The following is a 20,970-nucleotide window of genomic DNA, read 5'->3' as shown; positions in this document are numbered from 1 at the left end:
AGACTGAGGAGATGAAGCCCCAGAGTTGACTGTTGCTCTGCAGGCATGAGAGTGACCCTTGTGGGGGTGGGACAGGAGGGGACTGGTGGCACTAACTTGTTACCTGATCATCTTCAGGCTTATCTCCATACTTTAGAGGTTGCATTTTTTTTTTCTCATCACTTAAAAAATTGTGGTAAACTACGCAGAACAAAATTTACTATTTCAGCCATTTTTTTTTTCTTAAATTTTTTTTTAACGTTATTTATTTTTGAGACAGAGAGAGACAGAGCGTGAACAGGGGAGGGTCAGAGAGGGGGAGACACAGAATCCGAAACAGGCTCCAGGCTCTGAGCCGTCAGCACAGAGCCCGACGCGGGGCTCGAACTCACGGACTGCGAGATCATGACCTGAACTGAAGTCGGCCGCTTAACCGACTGAGCCACCCAGGCGCCCCTATTTCAGCCATTTTTAAGTGTACACTTCAGTGGCATCAGATACATTTGCATGGTTGTGCAACCATCCCTACCATTCATCTTCAGAACTTCTTCATCACATCAAACTGAAGCTCTGTATCCTTTAGACAATAACTCCTCACTCCCTCCTCCCCACTGCCAGCCTCCAGCAACCACCATTCTACCTTCCGTCTCTGAATTCTGACTACCTCAGGTGTCGCAGAGAAGTGGACTCAGGCAGTATATTTGTCCTTTTGTGTCTGGCTTATTTCATTTAGCACAATGTCTTCAAGGGTTACTCCTGTTGTGATATGTGTCAGAATCCCTTTCCTTTTTAAGACTGAATAATATCCCACTGACTGTGTATGTACCACAATTTGTTTATCTTTTCATTTGGTTAGGCCCATAGGATAATAGACATTTGGGTTGCTTCCACCTTTTAACTATCATGAATAACGCTGCTATAAACACTGGTGTACAAACATCTATTCAAATCCCTGCTTTTAATTATTTGGGGTATATCCCACAAGTGGAATTGCTGGATCATGTGATAATTCTATGTTTAATTTTTTTGAGGAACTGCCATATTGTTTTTTTATGGTGGCTGTAACATTTAATGTTTCCACCAGTAATGCACAAGGGTTAGGGGTTACATTTTAACTAAGGCATTTAACGGAGATAGATCCTAAAAGTTCCACTCAATTGCTTTTTAGGAGGGGCTTGTTGCAGATCAGAATGAATGGGAGACTGTCCCTGGGGCCTGTTGGCCATCTGGGAACTGATCTGGGAAAGTTTAGGGGGAAAAAATTGACAGGATTGAGAAGGAAGTGGAAATGATTCTGGCAAAGACCATAGGCTTAGGGAAGTTGCCCATAATTATTAAATTACAGATGTACAGGTTTGGGGGAGTAGCAAGACTGTATAGCAACTCTTGAATATACAACAAGAGAATCAAGTTCTCTCCTACGCCCCACTCCCTCAATCAGGAACAGGAACTCCTTAATGTAGAAGGACTTGGGGGTTGTCAGTGGAGAGTCTATAAAGAGTCTTCCATCAGAACTGATCAGACTGTAAGTAAAATGGTCAAGTTCCAAACGCCCTAATTTTTTTCCTGTAAATTTTGTATCAAGGGCAATAGGAAGATTTTATTTTCAAACTGGAACTAGAAATAAGTAGGAACATCTTTCCAGAGTACAACCTACAACGAGCTGTCTTTCAGGCTGGCATCTGAACTTTGGGGAAGCTTTGGAATTTTCATCTTAGTTTTTTAAAAAAGATAGGGTTTCTAAAGAGAAAGGTGTTTCTTGCCAGATTTATTAGGATAAGAGAATCCAGGGTAGCCCCAGAAGAGAAAGAATTTAAGGCCAGTATATGTAAAAGGATTCTGCCTTGCTGGGACTCCATCATAGAAGGGACAACACACTGAACTTGAAAAGCAGATCAATAGAAACTACTCCATTGAGAATTTACCTTCATCTTGGGTAGTTGTGACCTCAGAACCTATAGTTTTAGTTTCAGAGAAAACACAAAAGAAGTATGATAAAAATCTTCATGACTGGAGCTAGGAGAGAAATTCTAGATGCAAGAAAATCAGCGGCACGTTTTGTTTTAGAGCCTGAAGTTAGGTAGTGTTAGCAGACTGGAGCCCTTCCATTCATCTTTCCAGGGTGTTAACTTCCAACTTGAATGTTGGCACTTTGATTTCCACACCCCGTTAAGCAAAATGCTTAAAACAAAACATTCAGCTCCAGTCAATGAAATTCAAGGATACTCCTACAGCGATGTTAATCTACAGAACAGGAGAAACCTTTTTAGATTTGCAGATGCCTTTGATAGTTTCCACTCCCCCAGGATCCCATTTCACATACATCTCACTAACTTTGGCAATGGTGACACATCTGGCAACTTGAAAAGTGGCTCCAACTTTAACTAGGTTTCAACATTCCATCCCCCTCCACACCATAACCCAACCTTGTTACTCATGCTTTAACTGGATACTTTCATGTCCAGAGAAGCTTCACAACTATTGCCAAATTTAACTTCCATAACTGTCTAAAGAATTATATTTGGCAGTATCATTCTCTCTCATTCCTTGCCTTAAAAAAAAAAAAAAAAGATTAAATAAGCAACCATAAATCTCAGAGGAGCTACATGACTTCTAAAAGTTCAAACAGCCTTTAAGGAGTTGATGGAACTTGGTCTGAGACCAGTTCTCCCAGATTTTTAGTTTAGAGAGCTTTTGGGGTTACAAAACCCCTTTTCACAAATCAAAACCACACTCAGATACCACCTCACGCCAGTCAGAGTGGCTAAAATCAGGAGACTATAGATGCTGGAGAGGATGTGGAGAAACGGGAACCCTCTTGCACTGTTGGTGGGAATGCAAACTGGTGCAGCCACTCTGGAAAAGTGTGGAGGTTCCTCAAAAAACTAAAAATCGACCTACCCTATGACCCAGAAGTAGCACTGCTAGGAATTTACCCAAGGGATACAGGAGTGCTGATGCATAGGGGCACTTGTACCCCAATGTTTATAGCAGCACTCTCAACAATAGCTAAATTATGGAAAGAGCCTAAATGTCCATCAACTGATGAATGGATAAAGAAGCTGTGGTTTATATACACAATGGAGTACTACGTGGCAATGCGAAAGAATGAAATATGGCCTTTTGTAGCAACGTGGTTGGAACTGGAGAGTGTGATGCTAAGTGAAATAAGCCATACAGAGAAAGACAGATACCATATGTTTTCACTCTTATGTGGATCCTGAAAAACTTGACAGAAACCCATGGGGGAGGGGAAGGAAAAAAAAAAGAGGTTATAGTGGGAGAGAGCCAAAGCATAAGAGACTCTTGAAAACTGAGAACAAACTGAGGGTTGATGGGGGGGTGGGAGGGAGGGAAGTGTAGGTGATGGGCATTGAGGAGGGCATCTTTTGGGGTGATCACTGGGTGTTGTATGGAAACCAATTTGACAATAAATTTCATATATTAAAAAAATAAAAAAAACAAAAAAAACAAAAGAAAACAAAAAAAAGCAAAACCCCTTTTCTGCAGGAATATCATGTTGTACCAGGCAATATGAATTCTCTCATCATGTAGGGCTGGAAGAGGCAGGAAGGGTTGACTGGAGAGGTAGGGAGGGAAGGAAAAAAGTAGTGGGAGAGAGGTCTGTGTGCAGGGAGGAGTTGGAAATAGAGGAAGAGGAAAATTTTAGGCTGCTTGCCACTTACAATTCATACAATTCCAAGCTTTGGGGGATTGTTTTTCAATCTTCCAAATCTCAAACCCTAGGTTGATTTTAAAGTGGGTCATCCAGAGATAAATAACATATGGATAGAAATTTCTTACCATGTTTCAGTGGTTGATGAGATCCTATGAATAGGACTGCCCTCTTTCTGTCTTAGACTTTTAAATTCTTGCATTGGTATGAGAATTAAGATGGGTTCTTGAAACTAGACATACTTCTAGTCGAGTGCATGAATGAATGTTACTAAAATGCAGAAGATATGACCCTCATTTCTGCTAGTGTATTTCTTCTGGCTAATTGTGTATTGTTGGGTCTTCATGACAATACATATTATGAGGGGAATCATAATGCATGTGAAAATCCATCAGCAGATACCTGTACTTATATCACTACATCTTTTATATATCCTAATTTTTATATGAGGCTATAGGGTTTATGCATTTTTCATTAAAAAATTAAGGTATAACTTATCTACAGTAAAATATACCCTTTTAGTGTACAGTTCCATGACTTTCCATAAGTATGTATAGTCTGTGACCAAAATCAAGAGACAGAACCCTCAACCCCCCAAATTCCCTCCTGTCCCTTTGTGGTCAACTGCTCCTCTCATCCCCAGCTCCTGACAACCACTGATCTCAGCAGATCTAGTTTTCTAAAAGGCATTGGTCTTTCCACTCCAAGTTGACCTTTCTTATAAAATTTTATTATGCTTCAGGCTGAACTATGGATTCAGGGAGGATTTTTCTTCGTGGTAAGAAAACACATGGGTCCCTCTAACTACCATATTCAAGATAGTCATACACAGGGATCTTGGGACTTGATTTTGTTGCTGGCCTCTTATCCTTTGCCTGGGATTCTGAGTGATATCCTGTAGGATAGCTGCTTAGGGATAGAAGCTAACACTTATGAGGGCTAATTGCATCTGGCTCTGCTGTACTTTGCATATAACTTCATTTTCTTCTCACAGGATCTCAAGGAAGCTCATACTATGAACCATATTCCCATTTACAGATGGGGAAACTGAGGCACAGAAAAGGGAAGAAATCTCCCAAGGACACATAGCTAGTGAGTGACAGAGGCAGCAGGAGACCCATTTGATGTCTTGTGTCAGACCTGTTCTACCCAGTAACCTGTGCAGTCTTAGCCACAGTCCTATGACAGTAAACATTGAACTAAGTATTAAAGGTGTTTTTTTTTAAATAGGTATAGTTGCTGTTAAAACAGCACATCAGCTCAATGTTTTCTTATGATTTACGAATACAACTTGTTATTACTCCTGTTGATTTTTCTTTTGTTTTCTTTTTTGTTTACCTTTTATTTATTTATTTTGAGAGAGACAGAAACCTTGCAAGTGGGGGAGGGGCAGAGAGGGAGGGAGAGAGAGAATCCCAAGCAAGCTCTGCCCTGTCAGTGCAGAGCCTGATGTCAGGTTCAAACCCACGAAACCATGAGATCATGACCTGAGCCGAAACCAAGAGTCAGATGCTTAACCGACTGAGCCACCCAGGCGCCCCTTGATTTTTCTTTTAATCTGTGAAATAAGGAAGTAATATTTTTAACGGAAAGGAAAAGAACTCTTGTATGTAATAGACATAAGCATATATGTCTATAAAAAGCAATATAGACTCTGGCACTGTTACCTAATATAGTATAGCATCATCAACCTAGCATAGCATAATCAACCTCTATTGACCACTCTCTTTAAACATATTATTTGGGGTTAACATATATTCTAGGGGAATGTGTCCATTCCATCCAGTTCCACTTACAAGTGTGGACATGCTCTGGCCTCTCAGGAAGAGGCAGATAGTGGGCAGGTGCAGGAGAATGTGAGACGCAGAAGTAGGCAGGTTGTGTTGCCCTGGCAGGGCACCATCCATCCCTGCCCTTCTTCTAAAGCTAGGAAGGCAAAGAGTTGCTTATGACCTCACCTCAAGTCAATTTGTAGGAGAACCAAGCCCCCCACCTTAGAGGCTTTGTAGCTGTAGCCTATAATCAAGATCGTGCCTTGTCCTGGGGCACCAGGTTGGCTCAGTTGGTACAGCCTGTGACTCTTGATCGTGAGTTTGAGCTGCATGTTGGGCGTAAAGATTACAAAAGAAAAAAAAAAAAGATCTTGCCATGTACCATCTGCCTTATTACACCCCATGGACTTCATACACACACCTTTTTATTTCGCTGTCATAAAACCAGTGCTACTAACCAGAACAGAGTGCAAACAGATTACTAGGTGCCAGGCACTGTTCTAAGAACTTCATATGTAGAAACTCCTCTGTTTCACACAACAGCCCTGTGAAGTATATACTCTTCCTTGCCTCCATTTTACAAATGACTTCTCTAAGGCACAGGGTAAGTAATTTGGTCAAGGTCAAATCGACCTTGGGAGTGGAGAAGTCACTGCCAAATGGGGGCCCTAGAGGCCTAGCTGCTCAGTTTATGCTCCAGTCTTTTCCAGATCCCTGATTTTGACGGCAATAGTCTTCCTTCTATAAATTATGCAATCCTGTCCCTTCAATTAATGTGAAAGCAGCAGAAAGAGTGGTTATTCACAGACTTAAATGCAAGTATCTGCCCTCTGGAAGTAGAATAAGGACCCTCACTTCATTCACCCACAAAATGTAAAAACAAACTAGTAAATCCAAACCAAACCCCTGTCGATCTGGTAAGAGTTTTCTGAGTTTCTGGAGGTACTTAGAAGAAATACAAAACATAGAAACAAAAATGGCAATGGCCAACCACCTTCATAAAAAAATTTTACTGGATAAACCCAGTGCCTAATCTTCCTCCAGCCCTTAGCCATGCAACCCTCCACCACCCACCTTCACTTGAAATCAAGTATTTCCTTTCGGAGGAGAGAAAGATCAAAAACTTCTGAATTTCTATTATATAAGCTGCTTTTTTACAAAAACATGGCAGAGTAAAACTGTGCCAATTTGGTATCATGATGCTTGCCTCATTTTCTATCTTATCTTTGAAAAGGTTTATTAAATAGACATTAGGAATTTGGGAGAAACAACTTTTCTCACCAAAACCTCTTCGTGTTCCTTGGACCGAGAGTAGATTCTCTCATAGGACATCAGATCTCTGAGCTGGGTAGAGGCTCAGTGGTCAGTGCTCGTTCACCCATGCAGACCGGTGTGTTGGATAAATACTGACTGGGCGCATCCTGTGAGGGGTCTCACCCGTGGCTCACCTTCTCCAGTGTGTCGTTCAGGGTATCCATTGCCTGCAGTTTGGCAATATTTGCAATGGCACTGTAAAGATGAGACAAAATTTCATATAGGATGGGAAAACTTTCTTACTAAGGAGGCTAAATGATTTATACAAGGGGCTATCTACTTGGCCTGTAAGTCTTTACACTTGCTTGGTAATATCTAGAAGGCAAAAAATTCTGCTTCTGTGTGCCCATGTGCTACAAAAATCTTTGTAGGTCAAATTATTCTTACTAGTGTATTTAATTTTTTTAAATGTTTATTTATTTTTGAGAGCGGGGGCAGAGAGAGAGGGAGATCCAGAATCCGAAGCAGGCTCCAGGCTCTGAGCTGTCAGCACAGAGCCTGACACAGGGCTCGAACTCACGGACCGTGAGATCATGGCCTGAGCTGAAGTCGGCTGCTTAACCGACTGAACCACCCAGGTGCCCTTTTACTAGTGTATTTTTGTTTTATCTTTCCATTGAAATATATAGCCTGGTGAATATTCACAACTAGTTAAACCAGCTGCCCCTGAGGATAACTGTTTCCCTGACTTGTAGCCCTGTAGATTAGTTCTGAGTGTTTCTGTACTTTATACAATGAATCACACAGCAAATACTCCTTTGTGTCCGGCTTCTTTTTCTCAGGCCAATTTATTTTGTAGGAGAGCATCAGTTAGGGCTCAGCCTGCAGTACAATTTCTTGATGGAAACTGTACTTGGCATTTTTTTTTTCTGGATGTTTTGTGTTGGTTAGAAGTTATTAGGAAATGGACATAGATTGATGATGCTCAGAAATTTATTTTCTATGATACATTTTGCAAAAGCCATTCTCCAAGACGTAGGGAGGGATGTCTGTCCATGAAAATGAGGCCCTCGTATCTCATGCATACACTCACAAAGCGATGACAACAGCAGAGGTGAATTTAGGGTGGAGCTAATGAAGCTTCAGCTTCAGGCCTCCCCCTGAACAGGCTCCTTCTCCCTCAGGAGGGTTCCTAGCCATTCGTAGCTATAATGTTTTACTATTTTTCTTTAAAATGGCTCCCAAATCCTACACATATCAGGCCTCACATACCTATATCTGTTGCTGGTGAATAGGGCAAGAGAGAGTGAGCTACTTCTTACAGTTTATGTTTTGAAGTGGTCCCATTCTCATCTTTTAATGACTCTTAGGCAACAATTGAGTTTTTTAAGAGGGTTCCAATCTCCACTTTATTACTCTCTAGTCAACTCTTCCCACATCATTCAGCTGACGACACAATTAAGTCCCCATTTTCTGAAGTGTAGAGAAATAAATGACTTGTCCATTGGCTGCCAACTGGATGATATATCTAAGCAAACACTTTTATTTTATTTTATTTTTTGTGAGAGAGATAGAGACAGTGTGAGCAGGGGAGGGGCAGAGGGAAAGGGAGAGGGAGAATCTCAAGTAGGTCCCATGCCCAGTGTGGAGCCTGACATGGGGCTCGATCTCACAACAGTAAGATCACAACCTGAGCTGAAATCCGAATTGGTTGCTCAACCACCTGAGCCACCCAGGTGCCCCTAAGCCATGACTTTTTAGTTTTTCCTGAGCCCCTGGCCCAGGCATGTTAACCAGGTCACAATAAACAGGGCTTATGCGTGAATCAGGTTTTAGTTACAGAATAAAGCCAGCTTTCAATTTCAAGTGATTTCTCTATTCTAAGAACTGTCCTAGATGTTGGGTCCGGAGATGAATAAAATGTGACCCCCACTGTTGAGGATTTATAGCATTGGCTTTCATTATGTGATAGTTATTTTCTGATAGCAGAAGAAACAAAAACGTACTGGTAATGGGGCAAATGAGCCTTTCATTTTAAAGTGGCACAAATCCTCAAAAAAATTCTTTCCCAGAAATTGGGAAGAAAACTTCAAAAGTGATTTAAAGATGGGCACCTGGGAGGCTCAGTAGGTCAAGCATTCAACTCTTGATTTTGGCTCAGGTCACGATCTCACGGTTGTGATACTGAGCCCCAAGTCAGGCTCTGCGCTGGGTGTGGGGCCTGCCTGAGAGTCTCTCTCTTCCTCTGCCCCTCCCCCACTCATTCTCTCTTAAAAAAAGAGAGTGAATTAAAGATAATTTTACATGAAACAGCCACAGAAATTACACAGTCTATTTCCCTCTGCATTCTCTTTCTGGGACTACTACCATTATAATTCTTTAGGATACATCTTGAATGCCCTCCAATTGATTTCTTTTTGAATCACTTATTGAGTCATCTATGGAAACCATCTTGAAATTGTCCCTGAAGTGCCCTCATTACCTACTTGGAGGAGCCAGTTTTGCAGGTCTCTTTCTTTTGGAACACATTTTCTTTAACCACAGTACACAGTGGTTAGGCCATTTGCGCGCCTGACCAGCCCACAGCTCTCTGCTTAGCTCTGGGAATTGTGCCTTCTGTCAAGGTTACAGGGGAATGAGCAGGGAGAAACTAACCTCAGTATCTATATGCCTTCTGGCCATGCCAAATATAGTGGCCATTATTTTCTAAATAATTGAGTGATGGATTTAAAACAAAACCAAAAAAAAAAAAAAAGAAAGAAAAAAGAAAAAAGAAACCCACCCCATTTATTTTTAATTCAGAAGATTTGCTACAGCAGAAAGCATATTATGAAACTAGGGCCAGCCTAGGGACACTATTTTAAAGGCTAATGTGAAAATAGGCTAAAGGAACATGAGTCAGGTTTAGATGAAGTCAGGATTGTGCTTTTTAAGTATAAGGACAAGGCAGCTGGGCTGGCTGTAGAGAGAAGGAGGAGGGTGAGGGGGTCCAGAATCTTCTAGAAGGTAGTCACCTTTCACCTGAATGTGCCTTTCATCTTTATCCCCCAACACCACCCCTCCTGGGCTGGCTGCCTTTAACCCTGTTCACCAAAGGTCTAGGAAGGGTTGATTTGTCCTAAAATGCAGGGAGGCCTCTGACTTCTGGAAGCAGAGTCACTCAAAACTCCTTGAGGTGATGAAAGAGAAGAAATCAGGCAATCCCTACCTTGTTTTCTCTAATCCTGTTTTTTTGGTGTGTCTGTCCAAGACGCCAATTTCTTGTTTTTTGGAAATTCGCATTCCTCCGGCTTTTACTATACAAAATAAGCATCAACACAGAGGTGTGGTTAGAATAGAAAGAGTAGTCTTGCTTTGTTATTCAAGGTATGAATTTAGACTTGAAAAAAAATTTTAGAACTTACTTTCTGAAGATCTAAGCTTTTATCTAAAATAACACAATAAAACGTTACCCTGAATTGAAGAAAAAATATTGTGTCATGCAAACAAGGTGGGGAAGGGGAGAAGGGCTGAGGTCTGCTTTTTGATGTGCGTAGAGCAGGAACTGAGGCTAAAAAAAACAAGAGAGGTTTACACTTTTGGTTTGGGGAGGAGAATAACAACATACTCCCTTAGGTGTTTCACTGAAAAACATTTTTTCTTGTTATCAAACCAATTACATTCTTTATGATAGCAACAGACAATTACAATGTGACCCTCTTGTTTTCCCACAAGATTAAAGTTTGTGCAAGGCTTGCATTTTTTTTTTTTCCCAACTAGAGCGTTCAAAAGCCAGATTCTGAGAGATGAGCCAAAAGTCAGGGCATGCAGTGGTAACAGGCATTTAATTCAAGAGAAATGCCTCTGATCCCACTGGATACCCACCTTCCATCCAGGACCCCAAACCTCTGATGTTGGCCAAGCTCAGAGGTTCTAATGAGTAATTAAACTACATTAATAATCCTGCCATTCAGGAGATCAATTAGTGTTAATTAGGCTACAGATGACCTAACAGCAATTCAAATGTTTAACAATGTCAGATGAAATCAACTTTTGAAAAGGAACAACCCATTTCAGATTGCAAGTCAAAGCAAATACTTCTTTCTGTTCCCAGGAAATGTGCACATCTCAAATCTGACAAACTCAAATGAGAAAAAGCTAAATGGACATTGATTTGTTTGAACTTGTTAATTCTCTTTATGGAAACGCCAAATTGGCAATTTCTAAAACTAGTTCCAATAAAGTGAAAAATAAGGGAAATCCATTCTATTTCTCAATGCACTTGTGAATTTGACTTTACCCTTGTTCTTTAAAAATTATTACATATTTTGCTGATTTTGTAAAACACCCATAAGGCACACAATTCAAAAAGCACGAAGAGGTCTGCAGTCTCCCTCCTACCATTATTTCCAGCTCCCAGTTCATCTCCCTAGGTACTGCTAATGTTACATGTTTCCAATGTGTTTATGCAGATATTTTATATATCACGATTTTTAATGTTTTTAATTTTTAATTATTTTCTTTTAATGTTTATTTATTTTGTGTGTGTGTGAGAGAGAGAGGGAGAGAGAGCAGGGAAGGGGCAGAGAGAGAGAGAGAGACAAAATCCCAATAGGCCCCATGCTGCCAGCACAGAGCCTGACCTAGGGCTAGACCTACAAACCTTGAGATCACAACCTGAGCTGAATCTGAGAGTCAGACACTCAACCAGCTGAGCCACCTAGGTGCCCCATTGTATTACTAATTTAAAAAAAAATTTTAATTAAAAGTTTTTTTTTAATGTTTATTTATTTTTGAAGGAGAGAGAGACACAGATTGTGAGCCAGGGAGGGGCAGAGAGAGACAGAGACAAAGAATCGGAAGCAGGCTCGAGGCTCCGAGCTGTCATCACAGAGCCAGATGCAAGGCTCGAAGCACAAGATCATGACCCGAGATGAAGTTGGACACTTAACCGACTGAGCCACTCAGGCACCCCATCATATTACTATTTTTTTTTTTTAAATATGAAATTTATTGTCAAATTGGTTTCCATACAACACCCAGTGCTCATCCCAACAGGTGCCCTCCTCAATACCCATCACCCACCCTCCCCTCCCTCCCACCCCCTATCAACCCTCAGTTTGTTCTCAGTTTTTAAGAGTCTCTTATGTTTTGGTTCCCTCCTTGTCTAACCTTTTTTTTTTTTTTTTCTCCTTCCCCTCCCCCATGGTCTTCTGTTAAGTTTCTCAGGATCCACATAAGAGTGAAAACATATGGTATCATCTTTCTCTGTATGGCTTATTTCACTTAGCATCACACTCTCTAGTTCCATCCACGTTGCTACAAAAGGCCATATTTCATTCTTTTGCATTGCCACGTAGTATTCCATTGTGTACATAAACCACAATTTCTTTACCCATTCATCATATTACTATTTTTTAAATGGCAACATAAGATACACATTGTTCTGCATCTTGTTAGTTTATATTTTTCATTCAATGATAAATTTTGGAGAAAATTCCCTATCTATGTAGATGTGTTGTTCTTTTTAACATCTACTTTAAAATTTCATTATATGAACATTCTGTATTTACTTAGCCAACTCCCAAATGTTGGACATTTTGGATGTTTCTAATTCATTGATGTCACAAATCATGCTGCAACAAATATTGCTTTATATGCATAATTTTGCGCAAGTGCAAGTATACCCGTGGGATAAATTCCTACAAGTGATCTTGTTCTATGTGCATTTGGAATTTTGTTACATCTTGCCAAATTGCCCTTCCAGAGGTTGTACCTGTTTACAATCTCAGGAGCTCTGATGACAATGCTCCTTTCCCCTACCTCCGGCAACAATGGGAGCTGGAAATGTTTGGTTTTGTCAATGAAGAAGTCAAAGAAAAAGATATCTTATTTTAATTTGCATTTCTTCTATTTTATTAAAGGTTGAGCTTGCTTCTGCGTGTTACAAGCCATTTGTATTTCCTTTTCATGAACTGCTCAAATTTTTGTCCATTTTTTTCTATTTGACTTCTACTCTGTTCTATTAATCTCTTTACTGCAGTTCCAACTCTAGTTTAATGATGGTAGCAATATATATTTATTTATTAAAGAATAGTTGACACACAGTGATGGTAGCATTACATTTTAATGTCTGATAGAGTTAATACTTTTTTGCTGTTTCCTCTGCAGAATTTTACTAGCTATTCTGATTTAGTTTTCCATATGAACTTTATTAAAAAAATTTTTTTAACGTTTATTCATTTTTGAGAGAGACAGAGACAGAGCAGAGTGGCGATGGGCAGAGAGAGAAGGAGACACAGGATCCAAAGCAGGCTCCAGGCTCTGCGCTATCAGCGCAGAGCCCAATGTAGGGCCCAAACCCACGTACTGTGAGATCATGACCTGAGCCAAGTTCAGATGCTCAACCGACTGAGCCACCCAGGTGCCCCTCCATATGAACCTTAAAATCAGTTTGTCAATTCTTTCCTTAACCGTCCTGCTGGTATTTTTTTTTTAATGGTCTCACTTTAAATTTATAGATTTTTTTAAAGGGAAATTTCGTATCTTTATATTCCTAGTGGCTCTCTATTTAGGAACATGGTATGCTTTTCCATTGTTTATATATTCTTTTGGGTCGCTCAGGAACTGGTTCACATAAGGGGCGCCTGGGTGGCTCAGTCGGTTGAGCATCTGACTTTGGCTCAGGTCATGATCTCACAGTCTGTGGGTTTGAGCCCTGCATCGGGCTCTGTGCTGACAGCTCAGAGCCTGGAGCCTGCTTCTGTTTCTGTGTCTCCCTCTCTCTCTGACCCTCCCCTGCTCATGCTCTCTCTCTGTCGCAAAAATAAATAAAAACATTAAAAAAAAAAAAGGAACTGGTTCGCATAAATTTCACACATTTATTGTTAAGTTTAACCCCTAAGCATTTTATCTTTCTTGTTGCTGTTGCTATTGTAAATGGGGTTGATTCTTCAGTGATAACTCTGACAGATTGTTGTTCTTATATCATTGATTTTATACCTAGATCTTATTGAATTCTTATTATTTATAATAGGTTTTTTTTTTTTGGTGTATTCCCTTAGGTTTTTCGGGTAAAAAAATTATATAACTTGCAAAGAATTATAATATTACTTCCTGTCAAACAATGTTAGTCATGGTAGTTGACATCTTTGTTATCCTAATTTTTAAGAGATTGCTTTTCATGTTTTTCCACTTAGGTGGACACACACACACGCACACATACACACAGATATATATGTATATATATTTATATATTTTTTCATATTAAGGAAATACTCTTACTATTTCATTGGGCTTAAAAATTACAAATATGTTTTTAGCATTCATGGATATGACCCATGGTTTTTGTCCTTAATGTGGTTAATTATATTAACAGATATTAATATATAAAGATATATTAATGGATATCTTACTATCAAACCATTCTTGCATTCATGGAATAAACTCCACTTGGTCATTTTGAATCACCAAGTTGTTTTTTCATTGATTATAAAAGCCTCTTGTTAGAATTTTGTAATATTAGATGCAGTCTAGAAAAAAATGCTATTTTTACACATGATCTGCTTTAAATTTACACACACACACACACACACACAGACAAACATTACGTGAGAAAAAGGCATAGAGAGTAATCAGCAACAGAAATCAAATGATGTGAAAATATCTTCTGAACAGCCAGGGAATGTAAATGTGAAATAAATGAAGGGATGGCTTTTCTGGGAAGACTAAGGAGGCGTGCACCTCTGTGTGAGGGGTGATGGCATACACAGCACTGTTGTCTCTCCTACTGAGAGGAGTCAAACAGGAGGTCTAGAGTTTGGGCCTTCAGTACCTCTCCCATTGTATTTTTTATTCTCCTTGTGACAAGTGAGGTATCTTTTAAAAAAAAAATTTTTAACATTCATTTATTTTTGAGAGACAGAGAGACAGAGCATGAGCAGGAGAGGGGCAGAGAGAGAGGGAGACACAGAATCCAAAGCAGGTTCCAGGCTCTGAGCTGTCAGCACAGAGCCCGATGTGGGGCTCGAACCTATGAGCTGTGAGATCATGACCTGAGCCGAAGTCGGACACTTAACTGACTGAGCCACCCAGGTGCCCCAGTGACAAGTGCTTTTGAAATATGGAGGGCTGTAATTATTTTCTTATTAATATTCTTTGTGTTTTCCCTGATGCTATTGTTTCTACATATTTTTTTCCACCAGGCTGACTATTATCACCAACTATAGAAGCAACTTGTTAACAGTTAAAATAAGCAATAGTTAAGAATGAGAAGCCATTTGGAATATTGAGTTCTGTGCCACTCATCTGCAAGGAGCTGGACAATCTAGGGAAGTCTAGACCAGAGGGGGAACTGGGGAGTCTGGAAAGATCACTTCTGAAGAAGATAGACTCAAGGGAACTTAGGTGCCATCTTCAAAGATCTGAGGGACTATCATGTGGAAGAGGAATGGCTTCTTGGTAAGGAAATTTTATGTAGGATCAGATAGCTCTAGAACCTTGAGCTCTGGAACCTTGAGCAAGATACTTAAACCTCTCTAAGACTCAGTTTCTACATCCTTCAATAATGCCATTTGTTCAGGTTGCTCTAGAGAATAGAGATGATACAAGCACCTGGTTCATGGTGGGCACTTGACAATTGTTATTACTCATATTTATTTCATGTTGTTCCAGAGGAGAGAATGAAGACCAAAGGATGAACATTCCTGAAAGGCAGAGCCTGGCTACTAGCCTGGCTAGTTTGTGTCATTCAAGTGAAGTAGGTTGCCTAGGACAAGAGTAAGTCCCTTGGCTCTCAATGTGTTAAAGAAAAAAAGTCCACTTGCCATGAACATCTTAGGAGGATTTTGGAGAATTTGCTGGAAGTTGAACTAGATGATCTTTATTATAAAGTCTTAACTCCAAAATAAATAAATTACTTTCCTCCCTTTGAAAGAATATAAGGCACTTAACAGAATGTCAAAAGAAATTTAAGAATGCATTCTTAAGAATGTCCTTAAGAACAATAAAACAAAGATATTTGAAGGGAAATTAAAAATCCTCCCAGAAGATTCTTACTTTCATCCAGGAATCTTTGAATTCTCTCTGTGATGGCTGTATGCTCTCAGTCATTTAGGAAGCATAAGTAAACCACAGACACCTTGGATTTCCAGAGCACAGTTCTTGTACCAAAGTTGTTCTGGTGGGCAGGTAATTTACTTGGTCAGCCATGTACAGTAGAAAGACATGGAAGTTAATATCCCCATACTGTAGATGGATACACTAAGATATCGATTAAGGCTCTCACTACTTGGGGTGACTGAACCAGATGGAACCAGTTTGTGGGAGGGTCATCTTCAAAGTTCTGCTGGGAATACTGATCACACTGGTCTCCCAGCCTGTTGATAAACCATTGCAAATAAGTATTTACAATCCAACACAATTAGGTACTTGCCCATTTTCAATATACCAGATAGGTCTGCTCATGAGAATGCTTCAAAGTTCCACTGTATCTAAATTAGTTTACTTAAAGATGTAATAATTTACACAATTCCATGTTTGAGACTATATTGCCTTTTGAATTTCTGTAGAAGGACCAACTGCAATTGGGAAAGGTAAATATGAACTGATTAAACATTTTAACAGGTTTTTCAGTACAAATATATAAGACTTTAGGTCCTTTCAATAAGCAAAATGAACTAGAGATTTAAAAAATGTAAAAGAGGGGCGCCTGGGTGGCGCAGTCGGTTAAGCGTCCGACTTCAGCCAGGTCACGATCTCGCGGTCCGTGAGTTTGAGCCCCGCGTCAGGCTCTGGGCTGATGGCTCAGAGCCTGGAGCCTGTTTCCGATTCTGTGTCTCCCTCTCTCTCTGCCCCTCCCCCGTTCATGCTCTGTCTCTCTCTGTCCCAAAAATAAATAAACGTTGAAAAAAAAAATGTAAAAGAGAAAGATGCCCTTTTGGATAGTTTCATCAGAAAAATGTAAATTTATGTGGGGAAAATGAACCTTTGCTCTCCTATCTCTGAGTAGTATTAATACTATATAATAACTTTTCAGTTAAGATTTTCCAGACAACAGGTTTTGGTAGAGGGTAGTCAAGGTAAACAAAGATACATCCTCCAGCAAAATAAACTTTTTTCCTTCACTAATCAGTGGAAAATGAATGGGGGAAAGCTGAATAACACAAAGGTTTGTGCATATTCTGCCTGTGACTTAGCACTTATATTTGAAGATTTTAACTAAAGATTAGATGTTCGCAAAACATTCACTTTGCATTTATAGTCAATGTTTCAGGCCATGTTTTTCAAGATTTTTTAAATGTTTATTCATTTTTCAGAGACAGACAGAGCATGAGGGCAGAGAGGCAGAGAGAGAGGGAGACACAGAATTCAAAGCAGGCTCCAGTCTCTGAGCTGTCAGCACAGAGCCTGACACAGGGCTTGAACTCACAGACCACAAGACCATGACCTGAGCTGAAGTCAGACGCTTCATCGGCTGAGCCACCCAAGGGCCCCATGTTTCAGCCCATTTTAAGATGCCAATCAAGACCCAAAAGGAGAGTCAGGAGAAGGTGGTGAAGTAATGAGAGAGGGCTTTAGAGCAGGAGAGCTTTGCCATGGGGCCCACTTTCTTTTCAAAGCTCAGCCCCACTCCCCATTAGCTGTGGCTTTGGACCAGTCCCTCAACCTTGCTGACTTTCAGTCTGCTCCTCTGTGAAACAAGGATGAGGGTGCATCGTTGGTCTGCAGGGCTGTGGGCATGTCTAGGAGACCAGCTGGTCCTATGGTCATCCCAACCCCTGGCCCCGTAATGTGTGGGGTAGCAGGTATCACACAGCGTCTCCTCGAGCCTCACAGACTAACCCCCATACGGTGACTTGAGCAGACTGGAGTTGAGAATTAAGCCTTCGGTATTTGTTTTATTTTAAATGATACCCGTCCTTATGTAGCCATGGCGTCCCCCTCATTTTCTGCATGAGAGTCACACTTGAGCATGTCCCCAAACCTCCTTCTCTCTTTAATGAGCCAGAAAACTGATTCTCTCTGGGGGTTCCATGGTGACCCCTCTGATGGCTCTGATTCATTTGACTTAAACCAAATTACAAAGTGAAAGAGATGCAGAAAAATGCAGGAATTCTTGTTCTTTCGAGTTACTTGGCTTCCTCATCTTACTTTCCACTCACACATTTTTGGCTCTTCGTGTAATGGGGTTCTTCTAAAATTGAGAGCGAGGCAAATCAGAAGAGCAGAAAAGTCAAAGCTATGCTGACGAGCGGCTAGGCCACGTCATGTTTAATGTAGACTTGTTTCACAGCACCAATATATAACCAGGGCCGACAGAGTTGCAAAATATTGTATTCATATACGTGAAAGAAAAGCAGCTAAGACTGCACATGTAGGCGGGAAAGAGTTACAGCTGGCTAACTTCGCAGACGTTTCATTTTTTTTTTTTTAAATACTATCTCAACTTTTTAAAAAAGTTTATCTATTTTGAGAGTGAGCGAGCAAGAGAGTGTGAGGGTGTATGCAGGGGAGGGGCAAAGAGAGAGGGAGAGAGAGAAGCCCAAGCAGGCCCCATGCTCAGAGCAGAGCCAGATGTGAGGCTTGATTCCACATCATGGATCACGACCTGAGCCGAAACCAAGAGTCAGGCGCTTAACTGACTGAGCCACCCAGGCACCCCTATTAGCCCCTGCTTTAAAGATGAGGAAACTGAGGTCAGAGATGTGGAACGGAGTTTAAGCCTAGGGACTGCCTGATTCCAAAGGCCATGTCAGCCCCTCCCCACCAAATCACATCTGATTCCTGCTCTCAGGGATCTCTATATTGTTTATAAAAGTCAGGTGCTGTTTTTTTTTTTTTTTTCAACGTTTATTTATTTTTGGGACAGAGAGAGACAGAGCATGAACGGGGGAGGGGCAGAGAGAGAGGGAGACACAGAATCGGAAACAGGCTCCAGGCTCTGAGCCATCAGCCCAGAGCCTGACGCGGGGCTCGAACTCACGGACCGCGAGATCGTGACCTGGCTGAAGTCGGATGCTTAACTGACTGCACCACCCAGGCGCCCCAGTCAGGTGCTGTTTTAGTGGAGTCTTGGCAATGAATTATTTTTGTGCCATGAATACAATTTTGCGCCATAGCAAACTGATTCAGGCTTCAAATATGTAGCAAGAGGAGCTGAAGGATGAGGTTTCTTTGTTCCCTCGCTCTCAGCGGGGAGGCCAATGTCTGCCTTCATCTCCATTCCAATTATCCCAAACCTCTTATCTGTAGTGTCACAGTTCATAATAATTAATTGTCATGCCAGAGGCATTGTGACATACTTGATGGAGTCATGGTGTGCTATGTACACAGAGTAATTAGCAATCATTAGTGGAGGGACAGAAAGTTCCTGGTGGTTTCATTCAAACTTTCATTTGGTTAAGTTTATCTCTGTGTTCTTTGTGCATAAATGTAATTTAGCAAATCAGGTTTTAGCTTATCCGTTTTATGAAGGATTGGGGTGGAAGTGGCGGGAAGAGAATGTGTTCTTTTTTCTTTTGTCTTTCTGTAATGAGCTTCTCCTCTAATAATGTGCATGTATAGTTCCTGACCATTAGTTAGCATCATTAACTTTAAATACAGATAATGTTAAATACTGCTAAATTCAATTACAAACATAAAATGTCAGGAGTCTGCTACAGGAAGCCAGGGCACCGTGTCCAAAACTTGAAGCTCAGATTTAGTAGTAAAATTTGGACTCTTTTCAGGTGGGCCACCCACCAGAAAGCCATTGAATTCTGTGTCAGTTTTTGAAGCTTTCTGAAGGTTACACCTGCCAGCATCCTCTGCAGCAAAGATGGCTGAAATAACCTTGGCTTAGAGGTGCCAAAGAATTACACCAATAAATAAATAAATTTTGTAAATGGAGAAAAGCAAGAACAAAGTGGTCAAGATTTTGAGATCTTTCTTAAGGAAAAAAGAAGGAAGGCATTTGAAAGAACATAAAGCTGGCTAAAAATAGTCCTGCATACCTCAGCCAATCTATATGAACATATGGTTAAGTACAATAAAACTAATTTCCATATTTCAGAGAGCATAAGTTTAAAAAAAAAGAGTGAGAGAAAACTGTGGCTACTTTGCAAAACACGTTGATTGCTACCTTTTCTAGTCAGCCCCCTCCAGTGCTTGGGTCCTTATTAAAAAGTGCTCCTTAGCTTGATAACAAGGTAAACTACATTATTGATAGCACTGCCCAATCCCAAAGCCTGAAGAGAAAGAGAGAAAAATAAAGTTGCCGTCCTCTTTGTGGAAACTGGTTTGCCTGGGTACAAAGTCAGATGATGTACAGGCATCTTGGGGTGACTGAGTCTTAGGGTTGGAACTTCTTGGGAGGAAGGTTGCCATGGCAGTCAATCACCTTCCTGTGGATGTGTCACTGCTAATCTCCAGCCAGAAAGGGAAGGTCCCTTTTCACGAGCACTGAGTCCCTTATACCTTCCTAGATCATTAGCTTTTAATTCAGCAGGGGCTTAACAAACCCCCAGGTGGTTTGTACACAAGCCCAGAAGGTTGAAAAAGACATAGGGGGAAAGCAGGTTGCATGAAGTTACAGCAACAGGGGGATGTTAAGAACCTCCACTCTGTTGGGGTGCCTCCGCCGAAGGTTGGTGGAAGGAGGAGCAGCGACAGCAGTGAGGCCAGTGAGGTCATCTGCAGGATGGAGGACAGGTGGGTAGCCTACCTGCAGGAGGATGCCCCCCTTTCAGCGGGGAGAGCAGGACTTGCACTTCATTTGTCATAGCGTGTGCCAGTGTCAATGCCAGTCCGGTGCTCTGGAGGCTGAGCGCCAGCTGCTGCCCCACTGCACCCTGGCTTTATATGGGCTGGGGGCGGGGCCCCTTCAGGGCATTGCTGAGCAGCAACAGGGCTTGTCACCTCGCTTTCTGGGAACCTCCATCTCCTTGGCAAGTTTTCTCTTACAAGAAAGCTTTCTTCTTGTTCCCTTTATCTCAGAAGGCAAGGTAGACGGCTAAGGGAACTCCTATTTTCTTTTGCCAGAGGCAGGGGAGAGGATGAAGTTCAGTGGAATTCTTTTTCTCACCAACTATTCATCCATCAAGTATATACAGTGCATCTACAATGTGACAGGCTCTCGGTTACATTCTGGTGCGACAAGGAGGTCAAGATTTTTGTTTGGAGACATCCATAGTCTTTCTGAAGAGACACTTAGAAAACAAAGCACTATGCCTTCGCCCCAGCTTTTGTCATTGTGAACATTCATACTAAGAAGATAATTGGGGATGTGCAGAGACTTCTTCACAAGGATGGCAATCATGTGTTTTTTTATTT

General features: G+C 41.0%; 1 protein-coding gene across 2 annotated transcripts in view; it reads right to left on the bottom strand.

The window, feature by feature from the left end:
* Positions 1 to 20,476, bottom strand: part of DAPL1 (death associated protein like 1) — a 47,835-nt gene extending 27,359 nt beyond the window's left edge. For both annotated transcript variants that reach the window (XM_053215114.1, XM_053215115.1), the window contains exons 1-3: positions 20,363 to 20,476; positions 9,890 to 9,977; positions 6,876 to 6,936 (exon numbers count right to left, since the gene is read on the bottom strand). In XM_053215114.1, the coding sequence (XP_053071089.1) occupies positions 6,876 to 6,936; positions 9,890 to 9,977; positions 20,363 to 20,420 (207 nt within the window). In that variant the 5' untranslated portion in view covers positions 20,421 to 20,476. The remainder of the gene's footprint in view (positions 1 to 6,875; positions 6,937 to 9,889; positions 9,978 to 20,362) is intronic.
* Positions 20,477 to 20,970: the final 494 nt, after the last annotated feature.

The sequence above is a fragment of the Acinonyx jubatus genome, chromosome C1 (genome assembly GCF_027475565.1).
Source record: "Acinonyx jubatus isolate Ajub_Pintada_27869175 chromosome C1, VMU_Ajub_asm_v1.0, whole genome shotgun sequence".
Lineage (NCBI taxonomy): Eukaryota > Metazoa > Chordata > Mammalia > Carnivora > Felidae > Acinonyx > Acinonyx jubatus.
This window is presented reverse-complemented; position numbering and strand designations above follow the sequence as displayed.